This window comes from Sylvia atricapilla, chromosome 5 (assembly GCF_009819655.1).
Source record: "Sylvia atricapilla isolate bSylAtr1 chromosome 5, bSylAtr1.pri, whole genome shotgun sequence".
Lineage (NCBI taxonomy): Eukaryota > Metazoa > Chordata > Aves > Passeriformes > Sylviidae > Sylvia > Sylvia atricapilla.
In genome coordinates this window covers 27875405-27896553 of record NC_089144.1, presented here as the reverse complement: position 1 = coordinate 27896553, position 21149 = coordinate 27875405, and the positions used below count along the sequence as shown (strand labels likewise).

The 21149-nt window shown below is 36.0% G+C and overlaps 1 protein-coding gene across 4 annotated transcripts in view; it reads right to left on the bottom strand.

Annotated features, from left to right (window-relative positions):
- The window catches only part of NRCAM (neuronal cell adhesion molecule), a 66970-nt gene that overhangs the window by 27001 nt on the left and 18820 nt on the right, over positions 1 to 21149 (bottom strand). For 2 of the 4 annotated variants that reach the window (XM_066319030.1, XM_066319031.1), the window contains exons 10-22: positions 16528 to 16671; positions 15430 to 15541; positions 14936 to 15102; positions 14705 to 14852; positions 14033 to 14157; positions 11256 to 11357; positions 8240 to 8437; positions 8057 to 8127; positions 6963 to 7188; positions 6558 to 6673; positions 2917 to 3121; positions 2635 to 2757; positions 1450 to 1626 (exon numbers count right to left, since the gene is read on the bottom strand). In XM_066319030.1, the coding sequence (XP_066175127.1) occupies positions 1450 to 1626; positions 2635 to 2757; positions 2917 to 3121; positions 6558 to 6673; positions 6963 to 7188; positions 8057 to 8127; positions 8240 to 8437; positions 11256 to 11357; positions 14033 to 14157; positions 14705 to 14852; positions 14936 to 15102; positions 15430 to 15541; positions 16528 to 16671 (1914 nt within the window). Of the gene's footprint in view, positions 1 to 578; positions 615 to 1449; positions 1627 to 2634; positions 2758 to 2916; positions 3122 to 6557; positions 6674 to 6962; positions 7189 to 8056; positions 8128 to 8239; positions 8438 to 11255; positions 11358 to 12746; positions 12777 to 14032; positions 14158 to 14704; positions 14853 to 14935; positions 15103 to 15429; positions 15542 to 16527; positions 16672 to 21149 lie in introns of all 4 variants that reach the window. The other 2 variants (XM_066319032.1, XM_066319033.1) reach the window with 2 other exon arrangements.

Below are 21149 nucleotides of genomic sequence, written 5' to 3'. Positions count from 1 at the left end.
TGTATATTCAATCTGATACTCAAACTGAGAAGTAGACAGAGGCTATTGTCAGTCTTCTGTCTCCCATGCACAGTTGGCTTGCAAATGAAGTAAATGTGTTCAAGTGTGTAGCAATAATCCACAGTGAGAACAAGATTGCATATAGTTTTTTAAAACAAAAAATGCACATGGCACAAGCACTAAATGAATCTCCTTTGCAAAACTGCTGTTTTTTCTACTCCAGCTAATCAGTGCTAGTGCACCTGGATCCTGAATATTTATGAAGGTGACATACATCTGTTAATGTTCAGAAATAATTAGACTTTGCTGAAGCAAAGCTAATGAATTCCCCTGGAACTCTGTGGTAAAATAAACAGATGAAAGGTATTAATAAGCATTCTGGATTCCTTCAAAGAAAAAAAAAAAACCACAAAAAAACAACAACAAACCCAAACAAAAATCCCCCAGAACTGTTTTCTACCAGCTTATACTTTGTACAAAAATGTGTAGTCCAAGATTTTCTGTCCTTACCACTGCAATTTCCCCATTTGCAACACTGCAAAATCCACACATTAATAAACCATGCAGTTTCATTTTACCTTTGCCTGCACCTACAGCAGGATGGAGAATACCAGCTTTAATGGAGGAAAACAAGAACAGGAACACTATATAATTAGATACAACACCGAAGGAAACATACATACATAATTTCACTACAAAAAGCATGCAGACTAGTTAAAATGTATTAATTCAAATAAATTAAAAACAATCCACTTAGGCTGAACCCTGACAGAGTACTACAAGACAAAATTAAGGTACATGCATTTAAAAAATTTTACTGCTCATGCTTGTTAGGATGCAAGATTTAAAACAAATGCAGTCCATATGCAAACTTAATACCCTGTCAGAGAAGTTGCATTGAATAGCAAGCAACTCATCTATGGCAATTCCAATAAACCACCATTTCACTGAGCATAAAAGTATGTGAAAATATGGTACCAAATTATTAATACTAAAATGATCAAAATAATTAAAAAAAATCCAAATTTCCTGTTGGCTTTAAATTATTCTCATTTTGTTAAGAATCCATATTTAATTAAAAAACAACCTTAACAAAGCTCTAGAATGGCTACAAATATAAAAATCAAAGGTGACAGGATTTAATACTATGCTTTGTGGTTTTTAAATACTATACAGTTAATTGGGGCCATAGATGACAAATTTATTTCAACTTTTCTACAGTTTTTTTGCCAGTTCTGGGAAAGTAATTTAGATTTCACAGAAGCTGTTGCATACTACAAAAAGGAAATAACTTCAGCTAATCACAGTTAAGAAAGCTCTAGAAAAAACATTGCTCTGTCATATTTCCTTAGTGGAAGGAAGCAACAGCAATATTTAGATACAGATGTTTAACACAATCTGTAGTGGTTTTTAAACTCAGTGGACTTTCCTTATACATACCCATCTTACCTTCATCCATAATTGTTACTGCTTCCTCAGTTATCTGACTTCCTGATCCAACTGCAGTTTGTGCATTGAAGTAAAACTTGTACCGTGTGCTGTAATTTAAATTTTTTAATATCAAGCTGCTCTCGTTGGCAGGAATTCTTATCTCTACCAAGGGACCCAATTCATGTGTGTTGTTGACTGTTACAAAAAAAAAAAAAAAAAAGAAAAAAATTAGGAAACTTGTGTATACTTGTGTTTAAAAAGGCTTCTTTTGGTTTGTGTGTATTTTTTTTGCTTGCCTGCTGCATCTACACTTTTAAAAGAAAGTCACCTTTGTGTAAAGGTGCCAAAATCCACCTGGGAGATAAGAAACACCAGCAAGTTTCTTAAGATCAAGTTTCATTCTCATAAATCTCTGAATCCAGGGCAAATGAGTTCAATTCAAATAATCTGAATTTATGCAGAATTGAACCATTCAAAAATTCTGAAATTCTAAGTTCAGTATGCTTAGGAAAAGAAAAGATTGAAGCTACTTGTGTCTAATGCCAAAGAAGAGTGGAATTTGGTAAGTGGACGAAAGTAAACTTCCTTTATCTGTTCCACACATATGAAGATCTTTCCTTTCCAGTGTCACTGCTGAGGAATTTCTAGGCTAAGTAAGCAGCTGGAATCCAAAAGAAATGATTTAATAGCTCTGAGATGAGATAGCTCTAAGATGAGTAAATGGCACATTTAAAATTTTTTCTTTTTTAATATTATAACACCATGAAAATCAGAAAAGCAGACAACAGTATAATTCAACATACTTTGATTCAATTCTAGTGACATTTTTTCTGCAGTTAGAATATAGAATTTCTAAGCAGTAGTGTCTTGCATCTAACTTGGATGCCACTTATATGTAGGAACTCATCTCCTTTTTTTTGTGAATTATGGTTTGCAGTAATGAAAGTAATAAAAAATGTTAACCTTGCACTACAGCAAGGCAAGTTTTCCAAGTACAGTCATCTATATTATCAAAATATATTAGTCTTTTTCAAACTTGACATTTACAATGCAATCATTTTTTTTTCTTCATAAATGGATTATTATTTGCTAGATACATTGCCTAAATTAGAGTTGTATCACAGAATCAAAGAATGGCTTGGGTTGTAAAGGACTTGAAAGATCAAAAATCCAACACCCAAAATATATTCATATTTAACTTACTTGGCTGAAACTTCAGTGTATATGAAGTCAAAACACCATTTGGATGGGTGGGTGAACCCCACTCCAGAGTCAGAGAGTCCAATGTGGGGTTAGTAATCTTCAGAAAGGAGGGTGAGCTAGGAACTTTTAAAAAGAACATAGAGTGAATACAAAGTAGATTAACTTAAAACAGGTCATAAATTATTAATTCTTAGGAATATTACTGTATTGAGACAGATTATTATTTTATGAAGTCCAGGTAAACCTCATTTAAGTTTAATATCTAGGATTTTCGTTTCATACCTCCTTCAGGGGTCTTAAATACTTTGTCTGGGCTTGCCGGGCCTTCTCCTTTACCATTAACAACTCTAACATTCAGCTTGTAAGAGCTATAGGGCTCCAGCCCTGGCAACATTCCAAAAGTCTTGTTTCCCCTGAAAGTCAAGATCTTTTTTTCTACATGTCGTCTACTCCTTCTGGATAGACTCTGCACTTTCCAGTAGTAAACCTAAAGAAAAAAAAAAAATCTACAGTGAGTAGCTGTTCTGATTTTCTAAACTCTAAGCTCTTCCATGAGTGTCCATGAATTATAGGTAGAAATAATTGCAATTTTAATAAACTCAGGTTCGACAGCACAGAGCTTTCCTGCTCCAGAAACAGACCTTGTCCAGAAACAGTCTACACAACTGGGTGCAGACTACCACCTGCGAGTTCTGGGGATGCTCAAAACCAGTTTGATACAAGTTCTGGTTAGGAACTGCACTGGTCTGTGATCATTCTCCTGCTATCTCAGTCTATCTGAGAGGCAGAAGTTATCCATTCTTTCAGAGGGATGTCTACAGGCCTTCCAAAGCAGATTTGGACTTTGCCTCCTTGTTAGATCACATCCCTGACCATGCTATTCCTTGATGTCAGATTACCTTTAAATGGGGAAGAAATCAAAAGATTTTTCTGGGCTGGAAAAACACACAAGTTCTGAAATGGCTCTAAGGTTACAGTACTGGAATGATCTCCACCCAGGGATGGACACTGGACGGACTGTTCCTCCAATTATGTGACGATTTGATCAGATGAGAAAGCTGATTCTGATGTCCACTGAGCTGAGTTTCTAAGAAACCACATATGAGCCTCAGAGGTACTTTCCCTGCACTCTCTTTACTACACAGTCTCTCTACCATGATAACTTGAAAGATATTAATAGCTGCCCCTCCAAAAGACTTGTGTTACTCGAAGGATTGTCACCTTCAAATACATAGTTGTTTATTTTTCAGAGCATCGTTTTCATGCACATACGATCATAAGCTAGAGATGATTAAGAAATCTAAATGAATAAAAAATCTCTTCCTACTCAGGCCAACTGCAAAACACGTCTTTAATTAAGGAAGCCAGGATTTCATATAGGAATTCAAAAAAAGGGACTGTTAAGACTTGCAAAGCCCAACTAGATAGCTATAAAGCAATACTACACCAGCTTTCAACATACTATTTCACTCCAATCACTTTTAAATGCCACTGTGTTCGAGTTAGTGTTTTGCAGTATCACCAGTTGTCATCCTGTAGCTCTCATCCAATCAACTAGTGTAGAAAATCATTTACAAGCTAACAAAATTGAAGTGTTGGTACTATTGGTATTGAAACTTGAAAGCTGTAGTAAATGAGAGTGCATCACATTTCATAATTTGTTCTTAAGTCTGAAAAGCTTTATACTACCACAGTATATTGAGAAATAGCTAGATTAATACAAGAGCAAAATATGAATTCTGCTGTATGTAGACTGCTGCTTAGTTAATTGTCTTCCTGCTTTGTTCAGACATTTGCCTTCAAGACGTGACTCTTTAGACTCTCTCTTAGTTCTCCCTTTATTAAGAAATCTGTCTCCAGTGCAACATTGTGTATTGGGCTTCTGACAGAAATAATTTTATTAATTAGGGACGCCTGAGTGTGCTAGTCGGATTTTGCTTCTGTGTTTACAAAGAATTCGTCATGTGCACTGTAAGCTACGTCAATGATGAAGATATTTCCTCCATGAAAAGCTTTCAGTTTGTGTTAAGAGAAAGCTTTATAATAATAGCTATCCACCAGGTCTCACGATTTCTCGTGCCTTGCTTAGTTTTTAACCTATTTTAGCTTGATTTAGCTGTATTTGCAAAAATTATTTAAGACATTCTTGCTGCATCTGCAATTTATTCAAGTATATATAATTGTCAAATTTGTCCTAGCCAGAACAGCAAAACTACTCAGTGGTCAGGTGTGTTGTAAATCCTGTGGTTGTGAGCTTATTTTATTTATTATTATCAAGTAACTTACTTGAGCTTCAGTTTTGCTTAGCTTTGTGTAATTGTGTGGCTCTCCTTCCCACAGAAAAAACAAATTATACTGCATATAGACAAAGCATAACAAATTAAATAGAAGTAATAGAAGAACCCCCTAGAGCATGTGGAAAGTGATTCCATTAGTGATTACAGGACAGAAGATAACCTTCAGACACTGAAAGAGGAAAAAAGAAATATCCATCTAAACTTTGGATGATGACATTTCACTGTAACCATGCTGTTGAACTTAACATCTGATGTATAGGCAGAAATGTGTCTATGGATTTTGGTTTTGGTATTGTAGATCTTTAATAGAAATTTGGTGATTTGGGTTGGTTAAGAACTTTAGTGCTGCTGTAACTCGATTTATAATTACTACTAATTTCATTAGATTCTAACTCTTTAATCCTCACATAGTAGACATTTTCTTTTGATTGTCCATTTGTATGTGAAATACCAGGTTGATGTAAAGTTGTCATCTAATAGATAAACATTTAAGAGACTAGTGAAGTCCTGTTTCTCAGCTGAGTTTATTGAGTTAGTGTGGCAAAGCACCACACAAACTACAAACATTCACTCTGTGTCATACAGAACTAGTTTAAGTCTCTCTGGATGGTGGTATTTTCTGCCAGGAAAGAGATATCCACATACCAGGAGCTCACATTCATGTGGTAACCAGCTATGGAGAACTGAAGTTCAGCTGCAATGTTTTGATTGCTCCATTTTGAAAGTATGGCGTATATTTATTCTCCTCCAAATACTCTCTACTGTTTGAATTTTTCAAGTATTTCTTTTGCCTCCTTTTAAACAGAAGTAGTTCAAATCAGTTTGTCTTACAAAGTAATCTAGTTTGGGCTAAGTAATCTATTTGCTAGAACATATGAGAATACTTGCAGAAGAGCAAAGAAGGAATTTGATTTTCTTCTATTGTTACATAGAATGTCAATATACCCTCACTGAAGCAACTTCTCCCTATCACCCAGTGGCACCAGTTTCAAATCTTGAGGTCCTTCTGTCTAACCTTCTCTATTAACTGCAGTCCTTTTTCTCCAGCACAGCCTTTTCAGTTATGACCAAAGGCCCACTACCTTACAATAAGCTTCTTTCAGTTATACCAGCACTCTGAATTTTCTGCTATTTCATACATCTTTAAGTTGAGCTTTTTCCTAGCCTCCAAAAAGACACAACCCAGCATATGCTAGCAAGTGTTCAGTTACTATGAATTCAAGACCTGATTAATCATATTGAAGCAGAAAATGAGTAACCTTAGCATTAGACCTAGAAGAGACTCCTGCAAAACCTAGTTCTTCGCATCCTCTAAATCACTTTGGAAAAAGATCTGTAAAACTGTTATAATTTTTTAATCTGTTTAACATGTGCCAGCTCGATTGCAAACACATACTATTTTTCTTCAAAAACAATGTCACAGAAAGCTAGTGCTACAAGGCTGGAACATTGCTGAACCCTGCAGGAGTTGCATCAAAGCTACTGCTCTTGTCAGCAGAACTCTGGAGCTCACTGAAAAGCATGAGTCCTCTTACATGCCAGTTACTTCAATCTGGATACAACCTCATATAGGAAGACTGATCTATTTTACTTAACAATGAAGAGAATGCTTTTGACTGTACTTACTTTGTACCCTTGAAGATGCCCTCGGACAGTTTTTAGTGGAACTGGGTCCCAATGCACCTTTGCTAATGTGCTGTTAATAACATGAACCTGCACATTGCCTGGAGCAACCATCGGCACTGTGTGGAAAGGATGCAACAAACACCTAGTTAGAATTAGAAACCCCACATAGTTTTTTAGAATGAGTCTTTGCATTGTACTGATGGAACAGGTTTAAATGTTCCTATGTTTTCAGGATTGATACTGCAGAGTATTATGAAGCCTTACTACCTCTCAATTGTTTCATTTTAATTAAAAAAAAAATAACTACTATCCCCTTTACCAAAATTTCAATATTTTAAATACCCATTTAAGTTACACATTTAGTTCCTTTTAATTAGGATAACTGAGTCAAACTACAAAACTTACAGTCTTCCCCTGAATGTCCAATCACCTCTGATGGCTCTGGTGCATACCCCAAGTCATTTAAAGCTTGCACTTTTATTTCATATGGAACAAAAGTTGGTGTACCAGACACAATATATTTAGATACATTTGCAACTATAACAGATGTCCATTCATCATCAACATCTTTCTGGCGCCAGCTGACTTTGTACTGAAGCCCTGGTCCATTAGATTGAAAACCTTTTAAAGGCTGAAATGAGAAGAAATATTCTTTAAATATTCTGAAGTATCTGAAAAAATCTTAACTTAGAAGGAAATACATTGATTCTTTTATAGAATGTCACTGAAATTTTACCACTGTACCCTGCAACAGAGAAGCACTGCTGAAAGTTAAGCAATTTAGCTTTGACAGAAGGTCATTTCAGTTGCTTTTCATCTTTTGGCAAAAAGCACATTGAATGATGCTGGTGGCTAACTCTTACACAAACAATACATTGTAATTTCTGTATATAAACTTTATTTTCAAATATTTCTTAAGAAGTGGAAGAGAAAAAACCACACTTGCACCAGCTCCCTGTAAAGAGTGTACCCTAGGCAATATTTCTTGCCTGGGAGGGCAAATTGGTCATATGTGGCTCTCCTTGAGCTCCTGTCCTGATGGTAAAGGCACAATACAGAAAACTTCAACAGAAGTTTTCTAGTGGGAAAATGCACAATGATTAGTTTATCACAAAAGATTACAGTAGAAGTAGCATTCACACTAGAATGCACTCTAAAATTTAGACTCTACTTGAAATAAACCTCCATTTATATTTTGAAGTTTTCCTGAAGTGGAAGCAAAACATCTTATATTACCTAATTATTAGCTTATCTTGAGAAATAACTCAAGGAAATATACCCACCCCCCCTTAATTTATTTTAATATTTTTCAAAAAAAAATTTCCATTTTTCCATGAAAATGAAGAATGGGGAAATGTCCGAATTTAGCTCATTTTCAAGAATATTTAAAGCAACCAATTGGGTATTCTCATCATTGGTTAAAAAAAAAAAAAAAAAAAAAAAAAGCTACTCACAAACCTGAAAAGAAATGAAACTTAGAAAAAAAAGACCTATCTTACCTCCCATGTTATTACCAAATTATCAGGTTCTGAGCCTATCCCCTGTACATTAGCAGGATTTTCATCAGGGCCTAAAAATAAAATAATTATGCGTGAACAAGAATGGCTGCTGTGTGATTCCAAGCAAATTCAATGCTCTTCATAGCAGGAATCAATCACTGGTAAGTGGGAATAATTATTTACTTGCAGATTTTGTCAGGTACTGCTCAGATGGTTCACTTGGTTGACTTCTGCCAATCTTATTGACAGCTATCACACGGAAGGAGTAGTTGACATATGGAGACAACTTCAACTGCACCGTTGTCTGAGTGCCAGGGACCTCCGTCTGGTAACGCCACACTCCTGGTTCATGCAGCGCATCTTCGTATTCAATTACAAAGTCTGCAAGAAGGAAGAGAAGCCAACTTTATGTCAAAACTTGAAACAGCTTTCCAGACAAGTATAGGCATTTCTGAACGGGCTAGCCAGAAGGGATTGCTCCAGCCAATGCTTCCAAAAATCATCGAACTCGACATGTAAATGCATAAACCATAACAAATCTATGATGTGCATATCAAAAGTAGAAATATAGGTGAAATATAATAAATAAACCCTTACTTTTATACTTTGCTACTGTCACTAATACAGCCACGTCTCAGTTAACACATTATCACAAGAGTTCTCTCTCAGGTACCTGATTTTTATTTAATGGCAACCCTTGAACTATCACAGCAAGGAAGTGGAATTTGAGTGCCAAATACATTGTTCTTAGTTGTATCAAGCAGACAGCATGCAATACCTGTATAAATTTAAAACTCCCTGAATATTCCATTTTCCCCGGTGAAACTGGCATAATGAAAATCTCTTTAAAGTCAATAACCTATACTTGAGGAACGTTTTTGAGAGCACTTTTCATTATCTTCAAATTAAATCAGAGAACGTATGTTCAGAAACTAAATTTCTTGAGAGTTCTCTGTGTGAACATAATGATGATTACTGTCAAGACCCTACTAAGTATATAACCTCAGGGATAAATAAGTCTGTAGAATTCCAAAAAGAAATCATATTCATTATGAAAGACAAAAGGACTATTTTTACAGATACAAAACAGACAAAAAACCTTGCTGTAAGATACGAGATATGAATTCTGAAAGAATTAGGAGGAATTTTTAGGACACAATAAATAAATGGGAGAAGAATGTATAGTCTGAGTACATTATATGGAACCTTAAGCATCAAATATTTGTGTGTTGTGTAACAAGAAATTTCCTCTATCTCATGTATAGATGGAGACAGAATATGACTCAGGATATATCCTGTTTGCACCACTAAAAAAAATCTGAGTGGCATCTAGAAATTTCTTTAAGAAGAATACTTACAGCATCACATAGAAAAATGCACAACCATTTGAGGAACAAGATGTAAAAGAGGTAAGTAGTACTGATCATAGCCTTTTGTACTTAAGGCTGGCAGATTTCATTCTGACCTAAGTAGTAAGAAGAAGGGAGAGAACTGATCCCAAATTTCTGTCTGAGTTACTGCTGCTGTTGTGCGCTCAGTGATACGGGTCTTGGGATGGGATGCTTTCTGGATAAAAGTTTTGCTGAAAAGGTGAGAATATTACATGCCAAAAAGGTTTTCACTACTGCTTTTATCTTCCTTGGTCACTAGCCTTCTGCCTGCAACTCTAGTAGAATAATTTATAGGCAACTTCAAGGGAAAAAATAATCTATCAGAGCTTTCATAGAGATTCTAGTATGTCAGTCATATTGTGCAAACAGATCACTCCCAATGAAGTGCAATCACTGAATCTTCATGGGCACTTTGAAGTGATAGCAGCGGCAAGAGAAATAGGTTTACTTAGGAAGCAAATGACTTATTTTGCAGCCTCTAAGAAGACCATGCAGCAATATAAATTGCATTATAATTAAATCCAGCATTATTTAGTTAGAAGAGTTCTGTTTCCAATATAAGAGTGTATGCAGTATCTTGTTCTAGAAAAACCTACAAGACACAACAGTATTAACTATTTTGGAATAATGTGATCTCATTGCTATGGAAAGACAACACTTGTGTCTTCTAGCATGGAACAAAACAAGAATACTAATAAAAGTACATGTATATGAATAAGCCACTATTCAACTGGGCTTTTTATTTACATTGACCTTCTGAGGTGCTTGAGACTGTAAAATTTCAGACAAATCACTTAGCATTTCATTTGACAGCAGTCAAAATCTTTGCTGGGTTCAGAACTTGTGAAATTCTTTTTTTTACAAATCTACCTTTCCAGATACCTGATCTTTCTGGTTTGTTTTCAGTGTTGACACTAACCATCATCAAATCCTGGAGAGCAACACCCAGTAAGTCAGTCTAACTAATTTCCAAACATAACATGCACAGTGGTCTTGGCAATTTCTGGCAGTTATTATCTAAAAACACACTGCATAAATGATTAGATAATTGAATTAGGTTGCTCATAGCAAAAAAGTAAAGCAAAAAAGTCTTTCTGATCCCATGATTTTTTTGGAAAACAAAGATTAATATCTTTGTTCCTTGCTCCTGAATTCCCCCTCTATCCTCTCTTCTCAATATAAGCAAGAGTCTTACATTATGTTCACTGGGAAGAATAACAGCATTTCAGATCAATTTACTGTCTAAAAATTTTATAGATGTTTAATTTTTTAGTTTTATGGATGTGGTTTATTTTTTTAACAGTCTAGACTAGAAAAAAAAAAAAAAAACAGAAAACTATCTACCTTATATTTTCATGAAGAATAAACTTCTGCACCAGTAGTGGTGGATAATCACTGATGATGGTGGTACTGATGCTATTTCAAATTTGTAGAATTACAAAAGAGTTAATGCAAGATGTTAGTAACTCTCTCCTTCAGAGGCATACAAGCAATGAAGAAGCCTGCTCTCTACATATTCATATAATTGGACCTTGTCAGACAGACCTCATATCAGTATATATAACTTCTACATTATCTAGCACAAGGTTTTGAATAAAAAAGCCCAGCTCTTCTGGGCAGTAAATAGGTCTTCCTGCTTGGCTGTACAGTAGTTATTAAGGGTATGTTATGCAAATAAACGGCAGCTGTAGAGAACTAATCTACCATTTTCCTATGCTGTACACAAAATTTATTCCAGAAATATTTGAAATTTGAGAACAGTTAGAACAATGCTTTCAATGAAGTGTCGTAGATACAAACAAACATACTTGTAATGGGACTGTTGTTTTCATCTCCTGGTATCCATGAGAGTTCAATGCTTCTTTCTAGTTGACCTGTCAATTCCAAGTCAAAGGGTGGATTTGGCCGAGCTGTAAATCAAATGAACACAAAGTAAGTAACCATACCAGACCATGTAGGTTTATATTTGAAAAAAAAATCCTTACATTCCAATCAAAGGATTCCACAAATACAGCAGGGCAGATCTACCCACTTATGTAAGCATGACTTAAAGACCAGTAGCATGCAATTGTTACAAAACAGACAAAAATGGAGAACTGATGTAATCTGGAAACTTCTATACATTAACAAGAATTGGTATTTATTTTTATCTGTGTCTGAGTGCACTGTGATATAAAAATGTAATGAGATGCAAGGAATTATGAAAATGCATATTAAGTTTATCTTTGAATGATTATGGGTGGTTATCTCTTGTAACAGGCATAACTCATAAAACATGGAAAATAAAGAAGCATACACATTAAAGAAGCTTTTCTATAACCATTACAAATATTTTTTGTGAATTCAAAACAAATATACTTCAAATAGAAACTAATTGCAAGTTACTAAATTATTTATTTTTTGCTGTTCTTTTAAAAAGGCTCAGAAATACCATGCCAGCTGTTATTACACATTCTTATAATGCATAAAGATGTAATTGTCTGTTCCAAATTCACAAAGCTAATTTATTGTATGATTTGTTACACAAAAAATCATGAATAATAAGTAGGTTCATGTAAGAATACATAAGCATTTTAACTGAATTGTTTTCACTGATAGGATTCACATAAAAGTGCTTAAAACCCTTATACTTAAAAGTGTTTTAGCTTATTATAGTGTACTTGAACCCCCAAATTCAGAAAACATACTACCAAGTTAAAGGCTCTATATCATCAAGTTTAAGACTGTGCTTAACAGGTGGTGGTGGGGGGGGTGTTTTAACTTTAATTTTGAAATGTTGGTGATTTCATCAGTTATAGGTCAAACTGGTCAATATGGTCATATTCATCTTATGAGTTGAGTAAAATGAAGATGAACTATGAAATAAAATACTGCAGGCCTACAAAGCTGCAAAACCAATGTTGAAATACAACATAATTTGGTTGGTGCAACATCTTTAATAGTGAATTACCTTCCACCAAATTGTTGGACCTATATTTTAGATATTTCATGTATTATATAACTCATTTTTATTAGTGTGGTCTTTGAGAAAAACATTGCCATATTATACCCAATCTTAATTAAAAATACTTTATTTCCGAAAATAATTCCTTTCCTAAATATAAAACAGCCTGCACTGTAACATTCCAAAGTCCAGTACTCCAGTATTGAAGCAGTTGGTAAAATGGGATGAAACCACACAGACAAAGACACACACACAGAGGAAAAGAGGGAGAAAAAAAGGGCAAAAAAAATTGCAACAGGCCAATGAGAAATATATCTGCCTGATGATGTAGAAAGAGAATTTTGTTTTAGTTTACCGTAAATGATAGCTGGTGTTGGGGGAGCAGCTGAAAAGAACATTAATATAAAGGATTTAATCAGTTAGTAGCCAAAGAAAAAGTACTGTAGGTAGTTAAAGACTATAGTTATTAGAGACAAAGAAAAGCTAACTTATATAGATTAAATGATTAATTTTAAAAAGTACATTAAAATTTTTCACTTAAGAGCTAAAAAAGTATTACTGAACATTCATTTTTTAAAATAAGGATAGTTCAAGAAAATAAATAAAGTAAGCAATCTTATAAAAATGCCTAAATAAGTACTAGTTTTTTGTCCTAGATCATTCCTGGATAGGCATAAGATCACAGCAGAATTTTAAAACACAAACATACTTGACTTTGAGTCTCAGATAGAACTCATGTAAGAATCATCCAGGACATCTACTTAAAACTTTCTTACAGATTGGAGAAGAGGCAAAGTAATATATTTGGCGAGAATCTACAATCATAAAAACTTAGCAGAGAACTAAATTAAAAATATAATCCATGAGAAGTCATACAACCAAGTATGCTCAGTCTTTCTGAAGCATAAATTATTTATCAAAGAGATCCCTCAGATAACAGTCTCCCAACAGAACAAAGACCTGTTGGAAGAAGTCCAGAGGAAGGCCACTAAAGGTAACCACTGAGCTGGAGCACCTCTCGTATGAATACAGGCTGAGACATTGGGGCTGTTCAGCCCAAAGAAGAGAAGGCTCTGGGGACACCTTAGAGCAGCCCTCCAGCACCTAAACAGGCTACAATAGAGCTGGAGAGGGACTTTTCACAAGGGCATGTAGTGATAAGACAAGGGGGAATGGCTTCAGCTGAAGCAGAGTGGGTTTATGTTATGTATTAGGAAGACATCTTTAACAGTGAGGCACTGGAACAGGTTGCCCAGAGAGGTTGTGTGGAAGGTGTCCCTGCCCAAGGCAGAGTGATTAGAACTAGATGACCTTTAAGGTACCTTCCAACCCAAACCATTCTGTGATTCTACCACATTCATGTTTAAATACCCTGCAAAATTTAGTTTCCTGTAGTAGCTCAGATGTGGTCAAAATAAAAAGTTATACAGCATGAATCTGTCCTGTAGCTACTCAGTCTTTTCTTAAGTAGCTGATTCAAATGCAAACTGTAAGGTGAAACTACACTTTTTAAAAGCTGAAACACACTGACATACAGCATTTCCTTTATCCTGTCCTAAAAACCAAAACTATGTTTGTGCTTTTCACTTAAATCTAATGCTGTTTTCATACTTAGGAGTAGAAGTTTGAGAGTATTCTTACCAACAACAGTAAGCACAGCACTTGCTGAAACACTGTCCAGAGTAGTATTAACTATGCAAGTGTATGTTCCATCATCTTTATCAGTTACATTCATAATGGTCAAGTTGTCTTTACCAACTAGAAACCTGTAAATACAATAGATTCAGCCACTGATTTTTCAATAACTGGCACTGTTATAAGAAACTTGCAGAAAACACATCAAATCCCATATATGTGTACATACCTAAACAGCTGTGTTTACCCAAGTTAAGCTATGGGACAACACCAGCTTTTCTTTTTTCTTCATTGCTCTTGACCATCCCACAGTTCTAATGTGCTTTTCTTTCCAAATATATTCAAACAAATGTTAAATATATGTGATCTAGAGCAAAACAGTTTTCTGTCATCTGTTTGGCTTCACGTGTCAATAATCTTTACCTTACACTTAATCTGTAAGGTCACTGTGCATAGTTTGTATAAATGTTTACATCTCATTTTATTTTTATTTATATCTTAATATTTTCATCACACTAGGTAAGTCCTTTAAGTTACCAAATACTGGATAGCCATGATGTTTATCAGTCTTCTTTGGAAAATGTCAGTAGATCAATATGTTCCTTTCAAAGATTAGGAAAAGGAGCAGACAAAAGGACCTAAAAATTAAAAAAAAAAGCAAAATTATGTGATCCTTACCTTTCATCATCTGGCAGTTCATCATTGTCCTTCAACCATGTAACTGTTGGTAGTAAGGTAGAATCATGTTTTATTATACACTCAAAAGAAACCTGGCCATATCTCTGAATCACTTTGTATTCTGGCTGTTTAATGATCATTGTTGGATCTGAAATTTAAAATTAAAATTAGATATTCAGAAAGTCTGAAATCCTGTACTAATCAGTGATGAAAGAATGACTAATTTCTCACCTTTAATTTCCAACTGCACCTCATTTTGTATCTTTCCTAATTCATTCCTTGCTACACACGTATATGTACCAGCACTATTCTTCTGAGCCACTGGAATTTCCAAGGTTCCATTATCATGGAAAACATACTCATTTCCACGCAAGATGCTACCTTTCACTCCCTTAAACCTTTATATAAAAAGTAATATCATTAGCCAGCATCACAGTTAAATCCTGTATGTTTTTATTATCAATAAAATACAAACTTAGGACTGCCACATTAGAAAATAGACAGAAACACTCACAGAAATTTAAAGTTGACTCTGTAGGCATAACTTTACTGCTGGTTCATTAAGTACATGCAATATTGTATTAGTGGATTGTAAACAGCATGTATTTTAAAATAGACTATTTAAAAATTGTAAATAGAGTTTAAAGAGTTTTAAAGCTTTAAGTGTTTGTTTCCATAGATATAACTGGCTCATCTTCTGTAATGTAAGCACAGCTAGAGCTTACCATTCAATTTCAGGCTTAGGTGACCCAAAATAAGCACAATCTAGCAGTGCAGGACTGTCTGCGATGACTTGATACAGTTTATTAGCAGGAGTTAGGATTCTTGGTGGCTCAGCTGTAAGGACAAAGATATCTGCATCTAGTTACAAAGTTCCAAATAATAAATATATAGGAAAAAGTATAGTTACAAAACACAAAGACATTAAGAATGGCCTAAAGAATTGCATTTTTCTCTGAGATTATTTCAGGTCTCAGTTGGGGTTCAAATACATTCTACTGGTACTTGCCTGAGGAAAAGTGAATGCAGGGAAATTATCTTGTGAAAAACAACTGTTTCTTGCCTATTTACAAGATGGGCACCAAAGGCAATTATTTCAGTTCGAAAATTTAAATCAGTATGTACTTCAAGAAGATAATCTCCTGGGTGCAGACCAAACTATCTAATTCCAGACAAACCTGGAGGCAGAAAGAAGCTAGGATGCATTTTAGGTCTAACACCTACATTTTCTTTCTTTTAAATGACAGTGTCAATCAACACATCTGCCAGTTCCTGCAGGAGAGTCACTAGAGGTCATTCTGCCTAGGGTTTTGCTACTAGCTTTGTTAAATTCAGTGAGAAGAATTAGAGGGGCCACAACATTTTTTAATCAGAAACACATGCCAGGGAAGCCTTAGAGACAAATGCATAATCATGTCCCCTTACAACAAATAGCAGCTTGGAGGTCATCTATTCCACTAATTCAAAACATCTAGACTCAATGAAACTATTAAAATGTACTAACTTAAGCAATACTAATTCCTTCCTTCTTTGTCAGGCTTCTATTTGACTGACTCACATAAACAAACAAACAAACAAACAAAAAAGATAAAATTCCTTCCAAGTTTTCCCAGCTTTCACATCTATCCTTCTCACTTTGGAACAGTGGAAGTGAAATTCAGGAATATACTAGGAAAAACAAGGTATGTATACTGTTGCTCTTTACAGGGGCCAGGAAATAGATCAATTCCCAGTGAATTGGGAGCAAGGCTTGAGCAGAGAGTATGTGTGTTAGCAGGAGACAACTGAACACACGAGAAAACAGAAAATAGTCTGTTTCTTACCCAGAACATTCACAAATGCATTTGCTAGCAAGTATCCATATTCATTAGAAGCATTGCACTGATAGACAGCACTTGACCTTTCTTGCACGTGTGAGAAAATAATGGTGTCACCATCCACCTTTCTGCTAGGATCTTCTGGGGCAACTGTTGGTGTAAAGAAGAAGAGTTATTGCTTTTCCTAAACTTGGAAAAGTTGGATTGCAAGTTTCAGACTTTGGAAAAAAAGGAAGAATCTGAAAGACCAATATGTTTATTTTCCCTGACTGACTGATCATTGGTAAAAATTTGAATTTTAATACAGTTCAAAAAGTTCTCATAATTCTACAAGTATTAACTCAAGATGGTAGAGCTCCCATTTTTGGAGAGGGTTTTTTTGTTTGTTTTCCAAGGAAGTGAAGCTGAGATTCAATTTTTTCATGTGATACAAAGGAAAAGTACCAATATAGCAAGATTCAGGCAAATACAGTCAATATCTAGAAAAATACAGAAATATCTCAGAATGTCTAAAGAAAATCCTAATAAAATGACATAGTCCTCTGTGACTTTAAAGTTTTGAATCAATTGTTATACCATAAATAATTTTCCAAATATAAAAGAAAGTCATACTCAGTTGCAAATTATCTCAGAGTAAAGAATAAGTGTTCCTTCACACAAAATCAAGAAACAATCTTCACAAGAGCAGAGTTAGCAATTCAGTAGGTGGCACTCTTTCCCTTATGTAAGAACTATACTATGCCATTTTCTTGACTGTTCTGGAGGGGCCTGAGCTGTCAAACAGCTTCTGCATCACAGAAGCACATAACTGAAAATAAAATTCTAAGAAAATACTGAAGAAAAATAATAGCTGTCAGTTCTGATAGAACTGGATGGCATTAGAGAAGTATAATGAATAAAAAACTTAGCTTGTGACACTGCACTGCATGAAAATGCACCATCTATAGTTTAATATTTCATGAACATATTAAATAAAACCAGATGTATTATTATTGTATTAAAAAGCCCATGTATTATTAATATTGAAAATTAATGGTAAAATTACTGATCTACTAATATGAAAAATAGATGTATTTATACATAAATAAATGCATTCTAGTTTCGCCGCATCATCAAAATTGACACTCTTACTGAAACTTGAAAAAGTATTTGTGGAACACATTCTCATATAAAGAAATTCTTATTTCAACTCATAAAAAAGATTGACCAACTAAATTAACATCAATTTTCTGTGACAGGAACCTTTTCATTCAGACAATACCTTAGTTCTCATCTGTAAAGAAAACAGAGACATTTCTCCTGCATTTTCTTAGAATATCTATTACTGAATTCTCCACAAAAGTAACCAGATGGAGAGGACCAGTTTTGTGCTTCTGCTTAAGGGTATTTCCAGCTTGGATGAAATCTAAGGCCATTTTTCATGTAAACACCTCAATTTCCAAACAACTGCCTCAAGAACAGATTTCAATTTCTGGTTTTTGTGGTCTTCCATCACTCTGAGTTCAAATCAACATCAAAAATTCAAAAATTTCGTGAAGGAAAAAAAAGGTACTACTGATATTTTAAATGCTTATTCTCTGGACTTCTAGATTGCTGGCATTTATTTTTATCTCTTTTGCTTTGCTTTGAATTGTGTTCTATGTTTCACATTGCTTCCTTTTCTATGTAAATGCCATTTTCATTAAAAGATTCATGGGCTGAAAATAGCTGGAGCAGGTGAGTAGCCCAGCAGGCAGGCCAGTCATCTGCGGGAAGCAGTCTGTTTCTGCATACAAATCACAGTCAAATAGAAGACAGGCACAACTGCTCTCCCACGAGGAAGGAGAACTGCCCACAGCAATTCCAAGCAGGGCTGCTTCCAGCCCTGAGCTGTGGCCTTCCCCACATCTCATGCTCTTTGAATCCTGCAGCATTTTGTGCACCCAGGCAGGTCTTTAGTGGGTGCAGAGACTCATGCACACTCCAACACATAATCCCTTACAGGATGATGGTAGGGTCCCTCCTAAGAGATGGAAGCCATTAGCTCAATCCTCTATGACTGAAGGAACTGCATAGTAAAAGAACTACCTAACCACTAAATTACAGTATAAAAAGAGGGGCAGCATCTTCCCTTCCCACTGCTGTACTGAAGGAAAAAAGGAGAAATCCCCTTTCAGCTATCTGAAGGAAAGGAGGTAGGTGCCTGCTCTCTGAAAAGGGCTTCAAGCTGGGGTCCCAAGAGGAAAGAAGATAGCAGTGTCAGGTTAGCTGGTGCTTTCTGTTAACTGGTCTAGCCACGTGGATACTGAAGGGCACTGATTCAAAAGCTCGCTGTTGAAATTGGCATCTATTCAATTGTTGAATACAGCTTCTTTAATGGTCTGAAGCACCCACTGCTGCACTCACAGACACAGAAACATTGAGCTTGGAAGGGACTTTTGGAGGTCATCTGGTCCAACCCCCTGCTCAAGCAGGGCCACTTGGATCCAGTTATCCAGAATTGTGTCCAGATGGGGCAAGGATCACTTTCTTCTACCTGCTGGCTATATTTTTGTCTCATGTAGCCCAGGATAACATTAGCCTCTTTGTGACAAGGGCACTTTGCTGGCTCATGGTCAACTTGATGCCCACCAGGATGCCCAAGTCCTGTTCTCCTAAGCCCCTATCCATCCGGATGGCCCCCAGCACGTACTGGCACTAAGGCTGTTCCTCCCCAGGTGCAGGATTTTGTCCACTGATAACCCTCTCTGGGTCTGACCATTCAGCTATCTTTCTATTCACCCCCATCTGTTTATCCAGCCCCTACATCAACAGCTTGTCCATGAGGATCTAATGGGAGACAGGGTTGAAGGTCTCACTGCAGTCCAGGCAGACATTATCCACTACTCTTGCTCTCATCTATCTGGCCAGTCATTTCATCATGGAAATATATCAAGTTGGTCACCCCTTGTGAAGCCATGAAAACTACTCCTAAAAGTTTTCTTGTCCTTAATGTGCCTTGAAATGGTTTCCAGAATCAGCTGCTCCATCACCTTCACAGGAATAATAAAGATAAGGGTGACCAGCTTGTAGTTCCCTGATCTCTCCTTCTGGAGAAACTCATGTTGAAGACAGGAGTAGCATTTGCTTTCTCTCCATCGTTAGGCACTTCCCTCAGTTACCATGATAAAGCAAAGATAATGGAGACTGTTCTTGTAATGACATATGCAATGACATATGCCAGCTCAGTCAGCACTTGTGCTGCATCCCATCAGGGCCCACAGACTTAGGTACGTTCAGTTTGCTCCTGACCTAATCCTTTTCCAGCAAGGGTACATTTATTCTAGTCTTTTCCCCTGGTCTTTGGGACCTGGGATTCCTGAAGGTCAGTCTTGCTAGTAAAAGCTGAGGAAAAACAGCATGCAATACTTCAGCCCTTTTCATATACCAGCCTATCTGTTTGTTGTTGTTGATTTTCTGGGGAAAAGGAGTGATGGAAAGGCCACTCAAGCACTGCTTGGATTTTTTTAAGAATATTCTGGTCACATTATGCCATAGCTGCATGTGAAGGAGAAAATGCTTGTGATACATCAGACAAAGCTGAATTTGGTACTGATAGCCAAAACAGCAAAAAACTACGTAATTCTTAAAATGGGCTTGTACAAACAGGATAATGAATTATGAGGATTTGCTATAGGAGTTCTGCTGCTGTTACAAAGCAGGTGAACATGTGCCATCTAACAGCCAACATTTGCTCCCAATAACTTCAATATTCCAATAATGGAATCCCAGCTTATGAATGAGTTTTGGCCCTTTCTGGACAAAGACCTGGTTTCACCTGATTTTTTCATCACATTGTACAATGACATAGCTTCTTGACTCTAGCCATGTTCAGCATATTCCTATACAGAGAAGGCAGGGCCTCCATCAGATACTTTTGTCATAGTTAAAGATCATAGTTAAAGATCAGCACCCTGAATAACTTCTGTTCATTTGAATGCATACTTCATTCATCTGTGTCATAAACTTCTGACAGTCTAAGAGATTAGTTTTGCTAGTATGTGTAAATAACCACTGAGGCACCATCATTACTTTTTTTCTTGAGTAAAAAGACAGTGGCGTGCTCTCTGAACAGAAGCAGTTAAAGCACACCATTAGGCTTAAAACTGGAAGGGAGAAAATCTGGATTAAAAAACATGGATAACTGAAATGTTAAATAATGTCCTCTTCCTTTTCTTACCAATCTCACTTACTCCTCAGAATATTATTTTCCTGTGATCACTGAAATCCATTTTTTCCTGAGTTTCTGATTCTGACAGTCCTATTGTCTCCAAAGGCTCACCATTACCTGCACTAACTATAACCATCCTTTGACTATTTTGTGCAGAATTGAAAAAAACTGATTATCAAAGGCTTTTTCATCTGCTGAAGTTCCTAGACCGCATGCAAAGGTCCAATACAATGACAGCAGAAGCAGTGGATAAATATCTTCCCAAGAAGTTTTCTCTGCAAGACTGAAATACTGGGGGCATTAGGGTCCAGCAAATTTCTTCCTACCCTCCCATGGCTGCAGTGAACAGCTTGTAGTATGTACTCTCAGAGAAAATGATGGATGATTAATCTCTCAGCCGGGGATTATTAGGGCCTTTCATGAAGGAAATCTAAGGGCT